The sequence below is a fragment of the Somniosus microcephalus genome, chromosome 21 (assembly GCF_052327205.1).
Source record: "Somniosus microcephalus isolate GS21.2 chromosome 21, FLI_Smic_1.0, whole genome shotgun sequence".
NCBI lineage: Eukaryota > Metazoa > Chordata > Chondrichthyes > Squaliformes > Somniosidae > Somniosus > Somniosus microcephalus.
This window is the reverse complement of record NC_141007.1, coordinates 28991604-29011833: the sequence shown is the minus strand read 5'-3', so window position 1 is coordinate 29011833 and position 20230 is coordinate 28991604. Positions and strand designations below refer to the sequence as shown.

The 20230-nt window shown below is 44.5% G+C and overlaps 1 protein-coding gene across 4 annotated transcripts in view; it reads left to right on the top strand.

Annotated features, from left to right (window-relative positions):
• The window catches only part of gas7b (growth arrest-specific 7b), a 463752-nt gene that overhangs the window by 211684 nt on the left and 231838 nt on the right, over positions 1-20230 (top strand). For all 4 annotated transcript variants that reach the window (XR_015073045.1, XM_085963375.1, XM_085963377.1 and 1 more), the window contains one exon: positions 8994-9114. Coding sequence is in view for 3 of the 4 variants with exons in the window: in XM_085963375.1 (XP_085819501.1) it covers positions 8994-9114 (121 nt within the window). In the remaining variant the exon portion in view is untranslated. The remainder of the gene's footprint in view (positions 1-8993; positions 9115-20230) is intronic.

Sequence of the window (20230 nt, the reverse complement as noted above, 5' to 3'; positions counted from 1 at the left end):
ACAGAATTTTCACAACCTGTTGCCTGTTATGCGTGATATACCTGACCTGGAATCTGATGACTTTGCTGACCTCCTGGGATCCCCCTTGTGGAGCCCAGTTTGGAAAAACCTGTGAATTATTTTGTTATAGGCACACACGCCATGTACTGTATATTTGAAATACGCTTTGTCCCAGTTTAATACCTGCTTTGAATATCCAAGCGTTAGAACTAGATTTTGGTTTAACTGATCCGACTGCAGAACGAATGCACAGGAGTAGATATTTGGGCTCTTCAGAATAGTTATAGAAACTGTGGCTCTACTTAAAGTTACTTGGTTCAATTTGCTGCACCATCAAACCTGTTTAAAAATAATACATGAATAATCTGACTTTTTTTAAAAAAAACATTCATATAAAAATAAAAAGCCAGTCCTATATTTAAGTAAAATGTTCAAAAGCTGTTTGGCAGGAAGAGTGCGACTCATGAGTTAGATGAAAAGTTCAGCAACTTCCTGTTCAAACTCTGGCAAAGATTTCAAAATCTTCCTGAAGACCGGATGTTGTGGACTGCAAACCCTTCCTTACCTGCAGCTTTTCCACTGTCAGCAAGCCTTAGACCCTATTTATTTAAGATGACAGCCCGGAATTTGCAGTCCCGATGACCGCGAACTGGCACTATTTGCTGTCATTCTGCCTTTGAATCTGACCGCAACTTCAGGATTTAGCGCCTAACATGACGGTCCTGACGTTGTGGTCTGTCATTCACTGCTCCTTCACAGGCTGTGCTGTGGACCCCCCCCCCCCCCTCCCCAAACCGAGCCGGCAATCTGTGAAATCTCTCCAATTGGAAACTGACAAACTTCGGCTCTTCCGCAGTAATTACGCTGTTAAATTCCCCACTAAAAGTGAGACCCAAAGGAATTCGGTGTAACTGGGGTTTTAACAGCGTATTGACTGCCAAACAAAGGTTATGGACCCAAAAAACTAATTTTAAATTTTGATAATGCATAAAATTATAGTTTAATTTTTTTTGTAAAGTTTGTTCGTCTTTATTTCAGGTTTGCCTTTCCCCATGTGAGAGCCCCAATCTTTGTTTTGCTTGCTCTAACATTTTTAAAAAGTTAGAATTTTAAGAGCTTATCCACTTCCTTGTTCTGCGTTTTGATTGGCTGCTTAGTCAGCTTGTTGACGTCTCCGCAGCTCACACTAGGGGATCCCCTATAATCTACAACGTTGATTTGAATTACACGCCGGAAAACCCGAACTTCTTGACACAGATCACAAGATCTTTGTGTGAGGCTTACTGCGAGGCTAGCGGTGAACGCCTTTGCTTCGCCACTGACCGCAAATTCCGGGCCTATGTAATGAATTGAAGTGCTTCCTGTTTGGCTGTGTGAATGGTTTTTAAAGCTCAAACATTTTCTTTTGTTGGTACCTGGTTCACAAAATACCATTATTGTTGCATTGTGTGCCCCAAGTATTGTAAAATGTGCATGGACCAAATGCAATGCACTAACATGTTCAGGCTCTAAAATCTGTTTAAATTTCCAAGGATGGACCAACTTCTTGTATTTGAGTTTATGTAACTAAATAATCTTCCCTCTCCTTTCAAAGGAAAGTCCATCTAAAATACTCACTGCAAGGATTATAGTTTGTTTGCCCCCTTGTCGTCTTTTCCACCTTGGCATAAGTTTATTTAAGAGATAACGAGATGGGGAAGGGGAAATATGAATTAATCCAAAATCTGGTACAGGAAACTCTCGTTTAAACGGCACCTAAATATCCGGAATTCTCTATTAACCAGCAAAATTCATACTCCAAAAACACCTCAATAACCGGAAATGTTGCCGAGTCCGAATCTCCCACGGTGGCCGAGTTAGTCAGTGGGGGTAGTTCTCCAAACTGCCACTACTCGGCTTCTTGGCGCTGTCAGAAGTCCGAACACCTCAATAACAGGAGTCTGACTCTTTGTTAAAAATAGCCTCGGTACATAACCCTCTCCGTCATCCTGTCGGTGCCGGATACCAGAGAGTTTCTTGTATTCCCATTTCAGTAACCAGAAGAGAGAACTTGCATTTTATTTAGCACCTTCCACTGCCTTGGAGCAACCTGAAGTGCTTCACTGTGGTTATGTAGGAAAGATCTATTGATGTTGTCTTTATTGGAGTAAATATAACTATTACATCTGACATGGGTTTATGTTTCCTTTTGTTCCAATTATGCCACAGAGCTCGTCTATTTCAGATGAAAGCCGTTTATCAGGATTGATGGTTCATTCCAAGCTTGAAGTTGGAGTATAAATTTTGGAGCTAAATTGTCATTAAAAAACAACCCAGTATAACCAACCTCCCAAAGTCAACAGATACTCTGCTAGACTTCACAGTTGCCTGCCAATACATGTAATGTCTAATTTAGTTGCTAACATCATTTTGGCATCGGGGGGGATGTACTGTAATGCTATACTTATGTGGCATGCTTGATATCCATTAATCAGCATTCCCCTGCTGTGAATAGTATTGCAGCCAAATAACATACTTTAAAAACAATTAAAACCTGCCATTTTATCACTCAAGATTAAACTTGGAAAAATATTAGGGGTTTTTATGTTACAATTCTTTTTACTTAATTAACAGTATTTTTTACTTTCATTTATTCCCCCTGCGCCCCCATTGTTCCGTGTCTTCAGCTGCCAAGCCTCATGCTCTGGAATTCCATCCCTAAACCTCTCTGTATCTCCGCCTCTCTCCTTGAAGATCCCACTCAAAACCCATCTCTTTGATCAAGCTTTTGGTCGCCCCTCCAAATATCTCCTCCTTTGACTCAGTGTCACTTTGTGTCTGATTACTCCTGTGTAAAACGCTTTGGGATGTTTTATGACATTAAAGACGTTCTATAAATGCAAGTTGTTATTGATGGGGACCAACTCTTGCCGGTTTGCAGGTGCCAGCACCACTCTTGTACCTTATCCAAGTGGCCTTTGCTAACACGTGAGGATAAGCAGTGGGGGTAATTTTGACTTTGGGTGATGAAGAGTGGGCAACATCGATTCAGCTGCCCGTTATACATCTCCCCTGATAAATGAAAATCGGGAGAGATCTATAATGGGTGGCTGAATCGTTTTGCACCATCATCCAAAGTCGATATTACCCCTAGTGTGTGGTGGTAGGCTCATCCAACTGTGACTGGCACAACAACCTAACTCACCCTCTTAGGTTCACACATGCACATTTCCCAGCAGGGGGGTCTCGGGAGTGGGAACCATCTCTGATTTTTCCATTCCGTAGCTCAAATCACAGAGACCATCTGTAGTACCTCAACTGCTGCTTCAGCCGTGATAAACTAATTCAGGAATCTGAACTGCAATCTTCTGGGAATACTATGTCATAGCAATAACGGAGACCTGGCTCAAAAAAGGGCAGGCTTGGATATTAAATATTCCTGGATATAAGGTGTTGAGGAAAGATGGAGAAGGAAAGAAAGGAGGTGGGGTGGCAGTATTGATTAAAGAGAATATTACACAGTGCTGGAGAGAGAATGTCCTGGAAGGGTCAAGGACAGAATCTATTAGGTTAGAGTTGAGAAACAATAGAGGTGCCATCACACTACTCGGTGTATTCTATAAGCCGCCAACTAGTGGGATGGATATAGAGGAGCAAATTTGCAGGGAAATTAGAGAGGTGCAAGAACTATAGAGTAGTGAGGGGCCTAGACAGAGTAGAGAGAGAGAAACTGTTCCCATTGACGTAAGGGTCGAGAACCAGAGGACAGAGATTTAAGGTGATTGGCAGAAGAGCCAAAGGTGACATCAGGAAAAACTTTTTTATGCAGCGAGTGGTTAGGATCTGGAATGCACTGCCTGAAAGGGTGGTGGAGGCAGATTCAGTCGTGGCTTTCAAAAGGGAATTGGATAAGTACATGAAGGAAAAAATTTTGCAAGGCTACGGGGAAAGGGCAGGGGAGTGGGACTAGCTGGAGTGCTCTTGCAGAGAGCCGGCACGGACTCGAATGGCCGCCTTCTGTGTTGTAACTATTCTATGATTCTGGTCGGTATAGCTCAGTGCTACGCTGGGCGATGCCTTACACATGGCTTCTCACACATTGTAATTATGCTGTAGCCAGTATAACGTAAACTTGTGCACAGTTCTGGGCTCCATATTATAAAATGGATATAGTGGCACTGGCGAAGGTGCAAAAAAAATTTACAAGGGTGCTATGGAGAGATTATACCCATCAGGAAAGACTGAACAGGCTGGGGCTCTTTTCTTAGAACAGAGAAGGCTGAGGAGTGACCTGACAGCGGTCTTTAAGATTATGATAGAGTTCGATGGGGTAGACAAAGAGAAGATGTTTCCACTTGTGGGGAAGACCAATACTAGGAGCCATTAATATAAGATAGTCCCAAATGAATTCAGGAGCAACTTCTTTGCCCAGAGAGTGGTTAGAATCTGGAACTCACTACCACAAGGAGAAGTTAAGCTGAACAGTATAGATGCATTTAAGGGGAAGCTAGATAAGCACATGCAAGAGAAAGGAATAAAAGGTTATGCTGATGGGGTTAGTTGAGAAGGGGTGGGAGGAGGCTCGTGTGGAGCATAAACACCGGCACAGACCTGTTGGGCCGAATGGCCTGTTTCTGAGCAGTACACTCTATGCAATACTTTCTGGAGGTGCTCTTGCGCCACTGGCCCTCAGATCAGCAGCTTCAATCCAGAGCTGTGTTCTCTGTGTTGATGTGATGCAAGAACTGGCCCTAAAAAGACTGCTTGCTAGCACTGGTTGAAGAAGTAATATGGAAAAAGTTGATCAAGTTGAAATGGGAAACAGATGCTCGCTGATTTACAGCAGCACGAGTGCACCCTGAACTTGTAAGCTGGGAAATATGTGTGCTGAATGTTTGATGCTAAAGTGGTATCAGAAGATGAGAAATGTGCATTTTTGGACTCATCATTTGTCATATATGTCAAGAAATGTTTTGATATCCAGTTGGTTTTGTTTGCTTTACTTCTGATATACAACACATAGGAACTAAAAGATCACTTGTAATGAATGCATGCTTTTGACATTTAAGAGTTCATCAATCAAATATTGCTCACCAATGCAGTGAACAATTCAACAGTTGATTTCTGTTGAAAGTATTGTTGCCAGTTTTGGTTGGACATATTCCGGGGGGTGTCCTCACAAGACCTCCAACTGCCCGCCCAGTCAAGCAGCATTTTCTCCCATCTCCAATATTTTTATAACTAAGAAGCAATAGTGGTCAAAGAAATTGAAGAATACAAACATATAATGCCCCTATGATTCTTCTCCTGGGTTGCTCGCAGCACTTTTTATAGAATTATAGAAATTTATGGCACCGAAGGAGGCCATTTGGTCTGTCATGTCTGTGCTAGCCATCCAGCCTAATCCCACCTTCCAGCTCTTGGTCCGTAGCCCTGTAGGTTACGGCACTTCAAGTGCATAGCCAAGTACTTTTTAAATGCGATGAGGGATTCTGCCTCTACCATCCTTTTCAGGGAGTGTTCGCTTAGATTTTGTGCTAACTCTCTGACGTGGGACTTGAACCCTCACCCTTCTGATTCCGTGGCGAGAGTACTGCCACTGAGCCACGGCTGACCTGGATGCCTTGAGTCAAAATTCTTCGAATGTTGTAACTTTTGCCTCTGTTTTAAATTGACTCGTATTTGGTGGAAGTTTCACTAACCGTCACTGTGGTGTATGTAACCTGTTCCACCTTAAGAAAGGTACTACTTTCTTTGGCTGCTGTATACGTAATACCAGTGGTGACCACACCGGTATATAAGCACAGTGTAATAATATTGTATTCAGTATAGTCCGACCTCCAACCAGTAAACCCCTGTTGAATTTACTCTTGTGGCCTGTGTAGTAATTCTCACTATAACACACAGACTTAACAGTGGCGACGAGTCCGATTCTTACCCTGCTGCAGTAATTTCCACGGCGACTTCATCCACAGACAGGACGTCGAAGAGAGGTTTCCACCCTCATCACCTACGGGAAGACACGTCGAGCGGCAGGCATCGAGCAACCGGAGTGCAGAAGACATTCCGACCTCGAAGCCTCCATCAGCGACTGTCAGCTTCTTCTACTACCTCGTGGTGGGTAAGCCGGGCAGCGACGCGACAGAAAGTCAACTGCGTTGGCTGTACAGACGGGGCTGGGAAGACGGAGGAATAAGGGCGGTGAGGTCGATCGCGACCAGAGATAAGGGCCGGGCCGCTTTCGAGCGAGAGGCGCAGCGCGGGACACCGATTGCGACTGGAGATAAGGGCCGCATTCGGGCTAAAGGCGCAGCGTCTGGGGAAACTGAAGGCGCGAGAGCCGCGGAGACAGCGTCGGGGGACGGGTGAAGACCGCCAAGCGCGGGAAAACCGCCATTTTGTGGGCGGAGGACGACGGCAAGAGCGGGAAGCCGCCATCTTAGATAACATTAAAAATCCGATAAATTGCTACGATGCCTAAACATGGGAATATTAATGCCTTCGACAGTGATATAGAAGACTGGGCTATGTATGTAGAACGCGTACAAAACTATTGTAAGGCAAATAAAATTCCTGAGACGGATAAAGCACTAACATTACTAAACTTAATGGGTGCAAAGACATACGGGCAATTGAAACACCTGTTATCACCAGATGAACCGGCGGGTAAGACGTTCGAACAGATTGTTACTGTCCTAAAAAATCATCTTAGCCCCACGCCGCTGATGCTAGCGGAACGATTTAAATTTTACGATAGAAGACAGCTGCAAAATGAAAGCAATGCTGAATATTTGATGGAATTACGTAAGCTAGCAAAATATTGTCAGTTTGGAACGGGACTGACAGAGGCACTTCGAGATAGATTTGTGTGTGGTTTATTTAAACAGGATACACAAAGGCGACTGCTCGAGGAGAATGAGCTGTCTCTCGAGGGCGGTCACTATGGCAGCAGCACACAAGGCCGCAGCGAGAGGCATGGCAGTAATGCACCTACGGCCACCGGAACTCGGTACAAACGAATTGGGTTTGAGTTCTGTCAAATGTTATCGCTGTGGAAAGACAACGCACGATCAGAACCAGTGTTGGTTTAAAAACCAAGAATGCAGAACGTGTGGCAGGCTTGGCCACATAGCTAAAGTATGCCGGTCAGGAAAGAAGACCAGCAATAAAAAGTCACCGCAAGGAAAATATGCAAAGGTACACAAGGTGACAAAGAACAGTTTGACTGAACAGAAGTCCGATTCAGACGCTAGCAGTAATGAACTGGATAGCTTAAGAATACACAACGTTGGTAAGGATACAGACCTCCAGACAATTTGGGTCACTCTTAAGATAGCAGGAGTCCAAGTAAAAATGGAATTGGACACTGGATCGGCATTGACGGTCATGAATAAGAAAGATTACAGAAGGTTATTCCAACATATTCCCTTACAGGATACGGAGATTATATTGAAAACGTACACTGGGCAAAGAGTGTACCCCATCGGAAAAATAGAGGTAGAAGTGGTCCACAAGGGCGAAGGAAGCCAAGTAATGGACTTATATGTGCTACCTGAAGGAGGTCCACCACTACTAGGACGGGAGTGGATTAGGAAAATGAATATGGACTGGCACTCCTTGAAAGCACTAACGGTAGATTCCGGGGAAACAGCTGTCAAACCTAAACGATTGTCCAGAATATTGGATGAAGCTAAAGAGGTGTTCCAGCCGGGACTGGGAACACTGAGGAATTACGGCAAACATCAAGATTGATGAACATGCACAACCAAAATTTTTTAAAGCCAGACCGGTACCCTATGCAATACGACCTGCGGTTGAAGCGGAGCTGGAAGCACTAGAACGTTCAGGGGTACTGTCTAAAGTAGATTGGAGTGAGTGGGCTACGCCCATTGTTCCCGTTATGAAACGTCCTGCGAACAATAAGCCAGGAGATCCAGGGAAGGTTCGCATCTGTGGAGATTTCAAGATCACCGTTAATCCGGTGCTTCACACGGTGCAGTATCCGCTTCCATGGATTGAGGATATTTTCGCTTCACTGTCTGGCGGGAAACACTTCACCAAGATAGACCTGGCGCAGGCGTACTTGCAGATGGAGGTTGAAGAAGAGTCACGCCAATACCTCACGATCAACACGCATCGAGGGTTGTACCGGTACAATAGGCTGGTTTTTGGTGTGGCATCAGCTCCAGCAATTTGGCAGAGGGCCATGGAGCAGGTATTACAGGGAATTCCAGGCACACAATGTTACCTGGACGACATTCTGATCACAGGTGATGGTGATGAACAGCATCTCGCTAACTTGGAACTGGTAGAGTCGAGAGCAAGGGTCGAACCCATGGTTGTGACAGACAGCTGTGGAAGACGTTCATGAATCTGAAGCATCTACCTCGGCCGAGAATGTATTTGATGATGATGACACCCAATACATTGGCAACCAACTAGAGGAGGCACCTCAACAACAAGAATCAGAGACCACTGAAAGGCGTTATCCAAGCCGAATCAGAGAGCCTCCTGAGAGACTGAACCTTTGAACTGTTATACCTGAAGTTATATATGTATATATGTTATGTTTATTTGGGGATATGACTGTTAAGCTAAAAAGGGAGGATTGTGGTGTATGTAACCTGTTCCACCTTAAGAGAACTTAAGCCTGGTCCACCTTAAGAAAGGTACTACTTTCTTTGGCTGCTGTATACGTAATACCGGTGGTGACCACACCGGTATATAAGCACAGTGTAATAATATTGTATTCAGTATAGTCCGACCTCCAACCAGTAAACCCCTGTTGAATTTACTCTTGTGGTCTGTGTAGTAATTCTCACTATAACACACAGACTTAACAGTCGCCTATTAGCATGAAGAGTCCTCAATGAACCTGTACATGTGCATGGGCAGCGAATCTGATCCATTACTGGATATGACAAAGTTACTTAAACTTACTGTGTAGCAATCTATGCATTGCTTACAAACAGCAGTTTTGGGAATAATTGAACGTTTGTGTTTGTCTTTGACAGAAACCTGGCTCGGTAAGTCCACAGTTGATTGAAGAAATGTCTCACACTCCCCTGCCACAGGGTTGGCAGTGCTACATATCGCCGCAGGGTCGGAAGTACTACGTCAATACCTACACAAATGGTAAGCCCCATGAACGTGTGTCTTAGTGATGCCTTGGTCATAGGAGCACAAGAAGTTTTAGGAACTGGAAAGATCCTTAGGCCGAAGGAGTTCATCCCCTTTTTTGAGAGAATTCAAAGCCCACCTCTCTCCATCACCTCAGTTCTGTATCACTGCATAAACACACATAATTATCTCCAATCCATTTATGCTCTCCATTTCAATGACCTTTCTGGTAATTTATTGCACAATTCTATTATGCTTTTGTGCTTAAAAAAAAAAAAAAAAGTGCTTCACTTGACTTGCCGCCTTTATTCCCTGGTATTTGAGCTCTTCACCATGCAATAACTCATCATGTCATACTAATGCTCCTTGTTTATGGATTCTCATAAGGATCTCCTCACAGTAAAGGAGTGCCACACAATGGTCAGCAAATACACACTCCCCTGTTTGGCAAAGAGCCAGTGTAGTGATGAGGAAATAGTTACAGCAAACCTCTGACACCCAGCTTGTGAGGAGTTGAGGCAAGCGACCATTTGGATCATTCCTGTCACATTTATTTTCCATCCCCTACAAATGAAAAGTTATGTTTTTATTTTAATCAAATCCAGCTGGTGGCAGATCTCGAGGTGCAGATGATTGAGGCGTCCAAGTTGCAGATAGCGTAGAGAATTTGAATACTTTCCTCCTGCTCCTCTTTGCTTTTTCCTTTCCTTCTAATGGAATCACATTAACTGTATCAGTTTTGATTATTTGCTTTTCTTTTAAAGCTATATTTCAAAACTCATCAATATTTCATAGAATGCTTTGAATGCTAACACAGCTGAAAGTATGTGTGTAACCAACATCTTGGGACCTCTGCCCTGGCAATGGCACAAGCCATGTGTGTGTGTAACCAGCATCTCGGGACCTCTGCCCTGGCAATGGCACAAGCCATGTGTGTGTGTAACCAGCATCTCGGGACCTCTGCCCTGGCAATGGCACAAGCCATGTGTGTGTGTAACCAGCATCTCGGGACCTCTGCCCTGGCACAAGCCATGTGTGTGTAACCAACATCTCAACCAGTATCTCTGGACCTCTGCACTAGCAATGGCACAAGGTTCAAATAGTCCATATGCTATACTGCTATTGGAATCTTTGGATGGGCTGCGTGCAAATTACACTTTTATTACAATCTACAAAGTTGCTAGCCTGGCAGCACCCTCAATCATTTTTTAAAAAATTATTTTAAATGCTGTTGCAGGCCTAATGGGCCAAATGGCCTCCTTCGGTGCTGTAAAATGTTATGATCCTATGAAATGCGATGTGAGCATAATGATGGTACTTTTGTTCAGTGGTCTGGGTGGATTGTGAAGAATGTTGTTTTGGGACCCATAATGACCCTAAGAGCACCAACTTGGCGCTTGCTTCAAACAATTGTGTGCGATGTTTTAACAGCGGCTGGATTTCAGTCTTTTATCTGGCCTTTTCTTGGCTGGGGTTCAGAAAAGAAGAATTATCTCCATTTTATTTCAATTAATGAAAGTGTTTAGTCTTCGGGTCGTAAAGGTTTTACATCATGATCTTTAAGGTCCCACTGTTGAGTCTGTTTTAAAAGGTTATTGTATACTATTACAAAACTGCTCTACCTGACCTCGTCCATCATCAGTGCGTAACTATAAACGTGCAGGCAGGGCATGCGAAGATCATCTGTTTACTGTTTTCAGTTTAGTGCTTGGTCTTGACCCTGCCTTTTAACTAGGTGACCAATATGTTGACAATTCTTAAAAGATTAACTTTGATACTAACATCAGCAATTAATTTCCCAGATGACTGTAGTTTTATTCTCCAGTGGAGTTTTATCTGGTGCATAACTGTGATTGCTCAGCTCTACATTCCTAATTGTCCGTCTCGCACTGGGCTCTGGGTCCTGGCGTGTGTCCAGCCTCCGATGACAATGCTTCAACAGGCCTTTGTTTTTTTTCAATTGCTCCATTTGTTGGGTGCAGTCAGCTGTTAATGGTACTGCTGGTACTTAACCGCCCTGTACCACCATCACCTCTGAAGCCAAGCACACATACATTTCTGGCTGTTTGCCTTAAAGATGCTGATCATTTTATTTTGTTTGGTCTTTTTGTTCTGTTCCAAACACTGTCAGTCTGTGCTCCAGTGATTGTAATTCTCCGAGAATGCTGTCCCTTCTCCATTTTTCCTTTGGGTGATTCTAATCCTTTACAATAACACTACATTCAGTCAGCCAGTCAGCTGTGCAGAAGGGACCCAGCAGAGAGATTCTACCAGAAAACATCACAGGTTCCTGTGGAAAGGTATGTTTCTGTGCCTTAAGATAACTATGTAACCTTTTGAGTACTGTGTTGATGATTCTCAACCGAATAATATGGCTTACGAATCATATTGAACTCTCCATCGCTGGCGAGGCGCTGTTTGTTCAATGGATTGATAGCTATTGGTGAAATAGTATGGTGCATTTTATATTGCAGAACTGTTTTCAATAGAAGTTGTTCCACAATATGATGGTGTACCAGATTTGCTCTGTTTACATTGTGAGACAGAATCAAAGCAACACTGAAACAGCTGTGCAAGAATAAAGTTCGTACACGGCCAATTCTTCAAAAGTTGCAACTTTTCAGTTTGTACTCGTGGTCCTAATCCTGCGTTGGAAGAACATCCCAAGCCAGTAAATCAAAACAAGATATCTGTACAGAGCGGGACTGAAGCTCAGACAGGATAAATGGTAACCAGTGGATGGCTCTGAATGCAGGGAATGAAACCACCTCGGGAGACAATGTTCTGAGCCTCTAAAGACATGTACATTGCCTTGTTTGTACCACAAACATACCTTCAATGCATTGGCAGCAACAAAATAAAGGAAATAAAGTCCAACGCACTACAAACCAGAATGTGGGGCTGGTTTTCGTCTCCATTACACCTTGGAAATTGGCACAAACAGGGCATGGGGGCGTTAAAATGGCCAGCGATCATTCCTGACTGATCTCCACCCATTTTATATGTTGCTCATGTTTTCCATAGGGCTTGGGACAGGCAATGAAACTCCTGATAAAGCAGACAGGAGCTAAATTTAAATATTGTAATGGGGTGAGGACATCCTGGGCAGCTTCCTAACATTTCCAGCATAATCAACATTGCAGAGACTAGTTATCGAGGGCTGCTATGGACAGAGAAGTCAGGCAAAAGTTCATTTAAAGGGCACAGTAATAAAAAGGTAAATGTTTTCAGGCCATTTCTGGGCCTTTTTTCTGCTGGCACTTAAGTTCTTGTGAGCCTTTGTGCCAATTGTTAGTAATTTTTTTTTTGTCATGAATCCCCTATTTGAGGTGTTGTAAAGATGAGGAGGAGGTGCTATGGAAGGATATTAGATAGGTCATTTTACACAATACGTGTTTTGTGCCCTCTCATCTATACCTTCATCTGCAGGCTAGAGGTTAAAATACATCGCATTGTTAGACAATTAGTGCCTTGGGAGGCTTCTATTCCCAAAGGAAGCTGGGATAGAAGATGCAATAGCACCACCTAGATGTGTGCATGCCTGACTGATTGATTTTTGATGCTTCCTTGACGGCACTCCAATCACATTTCAACATACTTTTTCAGTGGCACTGCTCTCTCTCTCATTAGACTCGAAAGAAGGTGCCCTTTGAGCCTTTCTGAAGCCAGTAAGAATTTATGGCCGGAATTTTGCCGACGCTCAGTGGGCGGGATGGGTGGCGGGTCAGTTGTTAAATTTAAAATGATTGACAGCAGGTCGGGGACCTACTGTCAAAACGCGCACACTGGATTTTCCCAATGTTGGGTCTGCCAGTGCTGAGCAGACCCGACGGGCGGGGGCGGCAATTAAAATCATTAGTGGCTTGTTTACAGCCGCTTATCCATGGTTCTTTCCCAGCTTTTTGGATTTGACAGGCCACCCACCGGTTTCCCGTTGTGCCTAGACCTCGTCTGTGAAGCTGAGGCAGGAGGTCAGTGGCCATTGAGCTGATGAGTTGACCGCTTCAAATGTACAGTAAAATCTTCCACCTTAGAGATATCTTCCCTCCGCCACAAACTCTTCCTCACTGCATTTCCACAATAGATTCACCATGCTGCAAGTCTTTACACAAGTATCCACCTAGTCTGACCTCATTACCTCTCCCACCATTGACAGATCCAACAACAACACCAATCTTCTCCACAATCAACTGATGCTGTACAGGACACAGGGCATCAGCACCTGACCACATTGCTGCCCAGGATGCCAGGGATAGTCTCACCATGGCCAGATTTACTTCACTTGATGCTGTACACTCTGGCTGCCACATGATGCGCCAGGTTGACACCACCCCACACCAACACCATAAAGCATCCCTACAGTGACCAAGCCATTCCTTTCACACTCATTGCCATTGCGGGGGGTACCGTTATGTCTCGCCATTCACTGCAACTCACTAAGCCACTTCCAAAGGTGCACAGAAATCTGTCCCAGAATGCAGAGTGTTGACACCACATTAACAGAAACTTTACACAAACATTGCATAAAACACCCAAGTGCCTACCCTTGTATGTTGTTAGTTGGTATGATTGCACTAGGATGTTGATGAGGGTGAGTGGTGGCTGGTGAGATGGGGATGTGATCATGTAGATAGAGAGGGATGGGTGGAGGTCCAAGCTAAGTTGGTGTGAGTAAGGATGTGCAGGAGTAGGGTAGGGAAGGCAGAGTGATGAGGATGTGATGAGAGGCACAGCAGGATGAGGAAAAGTGTGGCTTTGTACTAACATTTTGTGATCTCCTGAGATCATTGAAACGTTTGCAGCAATGCACCTAGGTCCTCCTGACCACATCCCTGCTTGTGCCCCCCTCTGCAATGCGAATCCAGGCTGTGTTGATCTCCTGGGGAGGTGTCTTCCGCATATGGAGGGAGTCATGGGAGAGCCTGGGTGCAGCCCTGCATCTCTGTGCAGTACTGGTCAGTGTTTGCAGCACCTCAATGCTTTAGAACACTGACAGCACAAATGTCAAAATAAATTTGGACATGATCCCTTTAAGGAAACAGGCTGATGACGCGTCACCAGACCCGCTTCCTCTAATTGACGGGGAAACATGCTGGGCGGGCTTAACAAGCCCTATCACGGGAAATTCCTTTGAGGCCAGGATGGAAACGGCAGCGGGGTCGGGACCTGCCACCGACATTACCCACCACGGACCCACCGAGATAAGTAAAATCGTGGTCTATGTCACCAGGGCAACCAAAAGGCAAAATACTCTTAACTAGCTGCAGCCACCAAGATGCCACTCTATCTGCAGGCCCTGGTACACCTGCCTGGCAATGACCTATAGAATCATATAGCACAGAAGGAGGCCATTCGGCCCATCGAGTCTGCGATGGCTCTTTCGAAGAGCAGTTCAGTTAGTCCCACTTCCCTGCTCTTCCCCCATACCCATGCAATTTTTTCTCCTACAAGTTTTTATCTAATTACCTTTTGAAAGCTACTATTGAATCTGCTTCCACCACCCTGCTTCCACCACCCTATCAGGCAGTGCATTTCAAATCCTAACCACTTGTTGCATAAAACATTTTTTCCTCATGTCCCCTCTGGTTCTTTTGCCAATCACCTTAAATCTGTGCCCTCTCGTTATCGACCTTTCAGCCATTGGAAACAGTTTCTCTTAATTTACTCTATCTAAACCCTTCATGATTTTTAGCAGCTCGAACAAATCTCCTCTTCTCCTTCTCTGCTCCAAGGAGAACAACCCCAGCTTCTCTAGTCTATCCACGTAGCCTAGGGAGACTGTTCTCATGGAGTCCAGGTCACCACAGAACTAGATTCCGAACTGTGCCATCTGCTGTAGAGGACACTTGCATCTACAATGTTGCAAAGGGCTGGCACTGCCATTCACTGTATTAGCCAACTGGGGCCTCGAGCCTGCCTCCTTCATCTTGTCGGCATGGTGCAATATTGACGACTGACAGCGTGGCAAACGATGCCACTCTCTTGCACAGCAGCCACCAAACAGAGGGTCGAGTGCTGGGCTTGTATCATCGCTTCCCTGCAGATTCACACCGATACTTTAGGTTTCCTTTCCTTTTTATATTTGCCTTTCACTTCTTGGCTCTCTCTCTCTCCCTTTAGACTTGGTGACGATGCCTGTGGAGCCTTATCAAAGCCTGTAAGAAAGTATGTCTCCCCACTTCCTGTTTTTAAAGATCTAGAACTTCTTAATGTGTAACTTGTAACTATTGTGCTCCCTGCACCTGTCCACAGTAGGGTATTCCTGAAGATCTCATCACATGACCTCCTGCCTCCAACCACCCTGTCCAGTCAACTAGCTTTATTTTCCTCCTTGTCCAATTTTTCATAACTAATAACCAAAAGTGGAACAAAAAGCACACTTTTTATTTTAATGTCCCTGTGATTTTTGTTTTTGTCTCTGTCTCCCGGGTTTGCTGGCAGCAGTGTCCTGGAGATTAATCTTCAATTCCTGGAGAGTCCAGGAGGTTTGGCAACCCTAGTCCACGTCGGCACCTGGAGTTGTGAATAAGTAATCAAATGGACTGAGCCCCCAGCGAATTAACATTCTAGCGAGAGTTGCACCAGCTCTTGGCCATTCTGACTTGCAGCACAAAAATCAGCGCTGTGTGTCCTGTAGCTTTGATTAAATTTTAAGGCGGTCAAATCGTACATTGAAATTTTACTAAATAAATTATAACGCCCTGATTGTACATGGTTTTAGCTGGAAGCTAATTCTTTGATTGCTTAGCCATTATTCTCTGCTGTCAGTCGAACAACCACTGTGCTACAGCTGAAGGAAAAGAGCATTTTGAAATCTCTAGAGGCCATTCCTATCTGTTCAGCTGCTTAATAGTTCAGAGATGAAACCTCAACATCTAATTGCATCAACATACTTGAAGAGGTGTCAATAATCAGTGATTAACCATGGCTGTGTCTACTGGATCTCTGCAACCTCTCCTACTAGTCATTTCATGTAAAAAAAACAAATCCTGATCTCTGCAAAGCTTGACATCAATGGTTCGCAAGTGTGAAATATTAGTCCTGTAGATAATAACACTTTTGCAATTTAAAAAAAAAATGTATGGATCAGTGAATTTCTTTTGTGAGGACATTTGAAGAAACATGGTCTTGTCTTATTTCACTGTACAAAGAGATGTTGAACATCCCTCTGGACCTGGAACTATTTCCCAAACTGAGACTGGCTGAACAGATTTGCCTCAGATAAACATGCCAGTGTCATCGTCCAGCCAGAACAAGAATGTCTTTTTTATATGAATTCTGAAAACAAGTTATAAGTGGAATTATCTTCTAAGAACATTCTCATTTTATGGTGTTGTTTGACAGATGTTCTGGCTTTTTAAAGCCGGCACTGCCATGAATCACAAAGTGAATAAAGATGTTAATGAACAATAATTGGCAGGGAAAGGAGTTCTTCAGCACTGATGTAAATATTTAAAACTCATGGGGGGGGGGGGGCAGAAAATGAGGCGGTGCTACTGGCGAGCACAAGCTGATTAAAGAGTGATTTTCATAGGAAATTTGGCATAGGACCTAATTCTAAACTTCAGGCGAGAGTGGGTCCACAGTGTCTCACCCCTATAAAATGCACGGGGTCTGATCTACTCCAATAGGTCACAATAGCAGCGTTTAAAGTTAATTATTGGAGTGGGTTTTTTTTTCAGGTTTTGTTACCTTCTGCTACATTTTGCTCCATGCAATTGGTTTTGTTGTCCCATCACTTTTGCAATTGTTTTTAAGGATTTTATTTTGCCAGCCAGTACGTTCCTTCATAATTCGTGGTTACCGCCTTACAAGGAAGGTGAGTTAATGAGGAACCAACAGAGGCAGGGGCAACAACACCTAGGGTGGGTATAGACCGCACCCATCACTATCTCCAGTTCCACATTATATAGACCTACACCAACTCCCTAGACAAGCCAGGGCAGGCCAGGCCTGGAAATTTTGGTGTGGCCCAACCCACCATGAGCTGCCAGGTGGAGGCAACCTGCGCCATGGACCAGCTCAATCCCATTTTTGGAAAACTAGGCTCTGGCTTATATATAAAGTGTGGCTGCAGGGCTCTAAAAATAGGTTGGGATAAATGGGATTTTCTAATAAAACAACAAGTTGATGGGCTTTAAAAATTGGATTTTTGCATGACCCAATGTGGGGGTGGAATTGATCTGCCATTGAAGTCAATGGAAAGGAAAATCGAAATGAGGTATGCCGAACGGGCTGCCGATTCGCTATCGGCCCCTTTCGTGCTACTGGCGTAGACCAGTCTCAGCCCCGTGAACCTCACACAGTATACAATATACTGTGCTTGTTTGTGTTGTTTGATATGAGGTGGCCAGTGTTGCTTGACCAAAAGAAGACAGACAGACTTGCATTTATATAGCGCTGTTCACGACCACCGGATGCCCCAAAGTGCTTCACAGCCAATGAAGTACTTTTTGAAGTGTAGTCACTGTTGTAGTGCAGGAAACACAGCAGTCAATTTGTGCACAGCAAGCTCCCACAAACAGCAATGTGATAATGACCAGATAATCTGTTTTAGTGATGTTGATTGAGGGATAAATATTGGCCAGGAAACCGGGGATAACTCCCCTGCTCATCTTCGAAATAGTGCCATGGGATCTTTTACATCCACCTGAGAGAGCAGACGGGCCTCTGTTTAACATCTCATCCGAAAGATGGCACCTCCGACAGTGCTGCAATCCCTCGACAGTGCCGCAATCCCTCAACAGTGCACTGGAGCGTCAGCCTAGATTTTTGTGCTCAAGTCCCTGGAGCAGGACTTGAGACCCACAACCTTCGGACTCCGAGGCGAGGGTGCTACCCATTGAGCCTTGAAGGTAGTTATACCTCGTGTGTTGATTTACAGGGAAGCATTATAATAGTGGTCAGAAAAGGTTTTTAGAAGCTGGTTGGATAGTGGCGCAGTGCTCCATTTAAACCAGCCATAGACTGTCAGCGCACCCTGCCATCGAAACAACTGGGAATGGCATCATTTTATTATTGGCTGCCGATCTGAAGCTGTCATAAGTCAGTACAGAGTTACTTTATTAAGTCCTCTTGTATGTTCATCCAGTGCTGAAGTATTCATGCCCGTCTTGCTTGATTGCACTACATTCAAATCACTTTTTATGGCAAATGTAACATTAGAAATCGAGTGCAAATGTGCCAACACAACACCATTGTTAACTCAGCCAGCAGGAGCAAGACTGGCTAAAGACGTCGGCCCTGCCATGACTTTGCATTCTGTTGGCTCCAATCTAACACTTGGAGCTAATACAAAGTGCCATTGCATATTATGGTATGTGTCCAAGCGATCACTTTTACTTGTCCACTGCCACTAATTTGGCTCCTGCAGTTGACTGATGCTAAGTCGTCAGGTAAGTATAACCTGCGCGGCCATGTTCTCGTTGTGTGAGGATTGTTTTGTTAGAAGGTTTGGGAGGGAGAGGGGGACCTTTAATGTGAGCGTCCCACCAGCAAAACCCTTTCAAAGGGGCATTCTACGTCACTTTGCAATGTTGATGAAAGGTCGCTTATCTTTTTTTCTTTTTCGTCTTCCATCTAGCGGAGAGTGTTTTTTTTCCAGAAATAACACATTTTATCCCAGACTGTTCCCGGTCTGTAGGCTCAAAGATGATGATGATGTTGATAGGAAATTCCTGTTGGAAGCACTTCCTGCCGTAGATAAGAAAGACTTGCCTGGGTTAACTTCCTCTTTAGATTTTTCAGAGTTAATTAGATGGTTTGGATGTTGCAGTGCTTAGCACAATACCCTTTCACCTCTAGCAAATGATTTTGAATCAAGACCAGGTTAAACACCATCTAATCTTTGCTGTACCTGATGACATTATAAGGTAAAAAATATTCCACTGTCAGTCACGGAACACCTTTTTTATCTAAATATAGGCCATGGTGGACAAGCACAGTGAGTTAGCCAGCTTCTGAAAGAGATAGAAGTCAGTATTTGAGTAGAACTCATCATCTGAATTGAAGTCTGTTGTTATTTCTGATTTTCAGTGCTCATATGGTGTAATTTTAACTTTGGGCATTTGTGTTAAATGGACAATATAGAATTAGCCGCCCATTGTACACCTAGTCTGATTTTCTTTTTGGCGATGAAATGTCTGGCCCTTCAGGTGGATGTAAAAGATCCCACGGGACCGTTCAAAGCAGAGCAAGGGAATTTTCCTGGTGACTTAGCCAACATTTATCCCTCAACGAAACCCACTAAAACACATTATCTAGTCATTCCCTAGCCACTGACTCCATCCCTCTCCCTAACATCTGTCTGAGGCTGAACCACACTGTTCGCAACCTTGGTGTCATATTTGACCCTGATATGAGCTTCCGACCACATATCCGCAGCATAACTAAGACCGCCTATTTCCACCTCCGTAACATCGCCCGTCTCCGCCCTTGCCTCAGTGATATACCTATCAATTCGTCCAATGAAAAGCGACGAGTTAGGAAAGTAACTATAGGTTTTTATTGACTAAATAACAGAGCCCACCCTCATGGGTGATCGGATCCAGCAAGGAGGAATACCAGCCAGTCGACTACCTTTATACCTGGGCAGGTAGGTGGAGCCATGGGCGGAGTCAGTGATGGTCAGCCCAGGTATAACAGTGTGACAAGAGGCGACCTCGTATAGTGATACAACAGTGAGAACAGTGATAACAATATAACAGTGATAACTATAGTGTAACGATAGTGAACGATAAAAGTGGTTTACCACATTCACGCCTTCTTTAGATTTGAGTCCGGCGGGGTGAAGTGTACTACCAGTTCTGGTATGTCAGTCTGTCCGGAGGCCTCGTAAGCCTCTCCGATCGTCGCAGCGGCGGTGTTGCATTATCCGGTGTTAATGCTGGTGTCTGCGTGGTCGGCGAAGGCTCGTGGGGTTCTGGCATGCCGTCTACCTGGGCTGGAATTGGGGGGTGGTGGGGGGGGGTAAAGGTGGTGTCTCCGGAGTGCCCGAGGGTGCGAGGTCTCGTAAGGAGACAGTATCCTCCCGCCCATCTGGGTAAGCCACGTAGGCGTACTGGGGGTTGGCGTGCAGGAGGTTCACCATCTCGACCAGGGGGTCCGTTTTATGGGCCCTCACGTGCTTTCG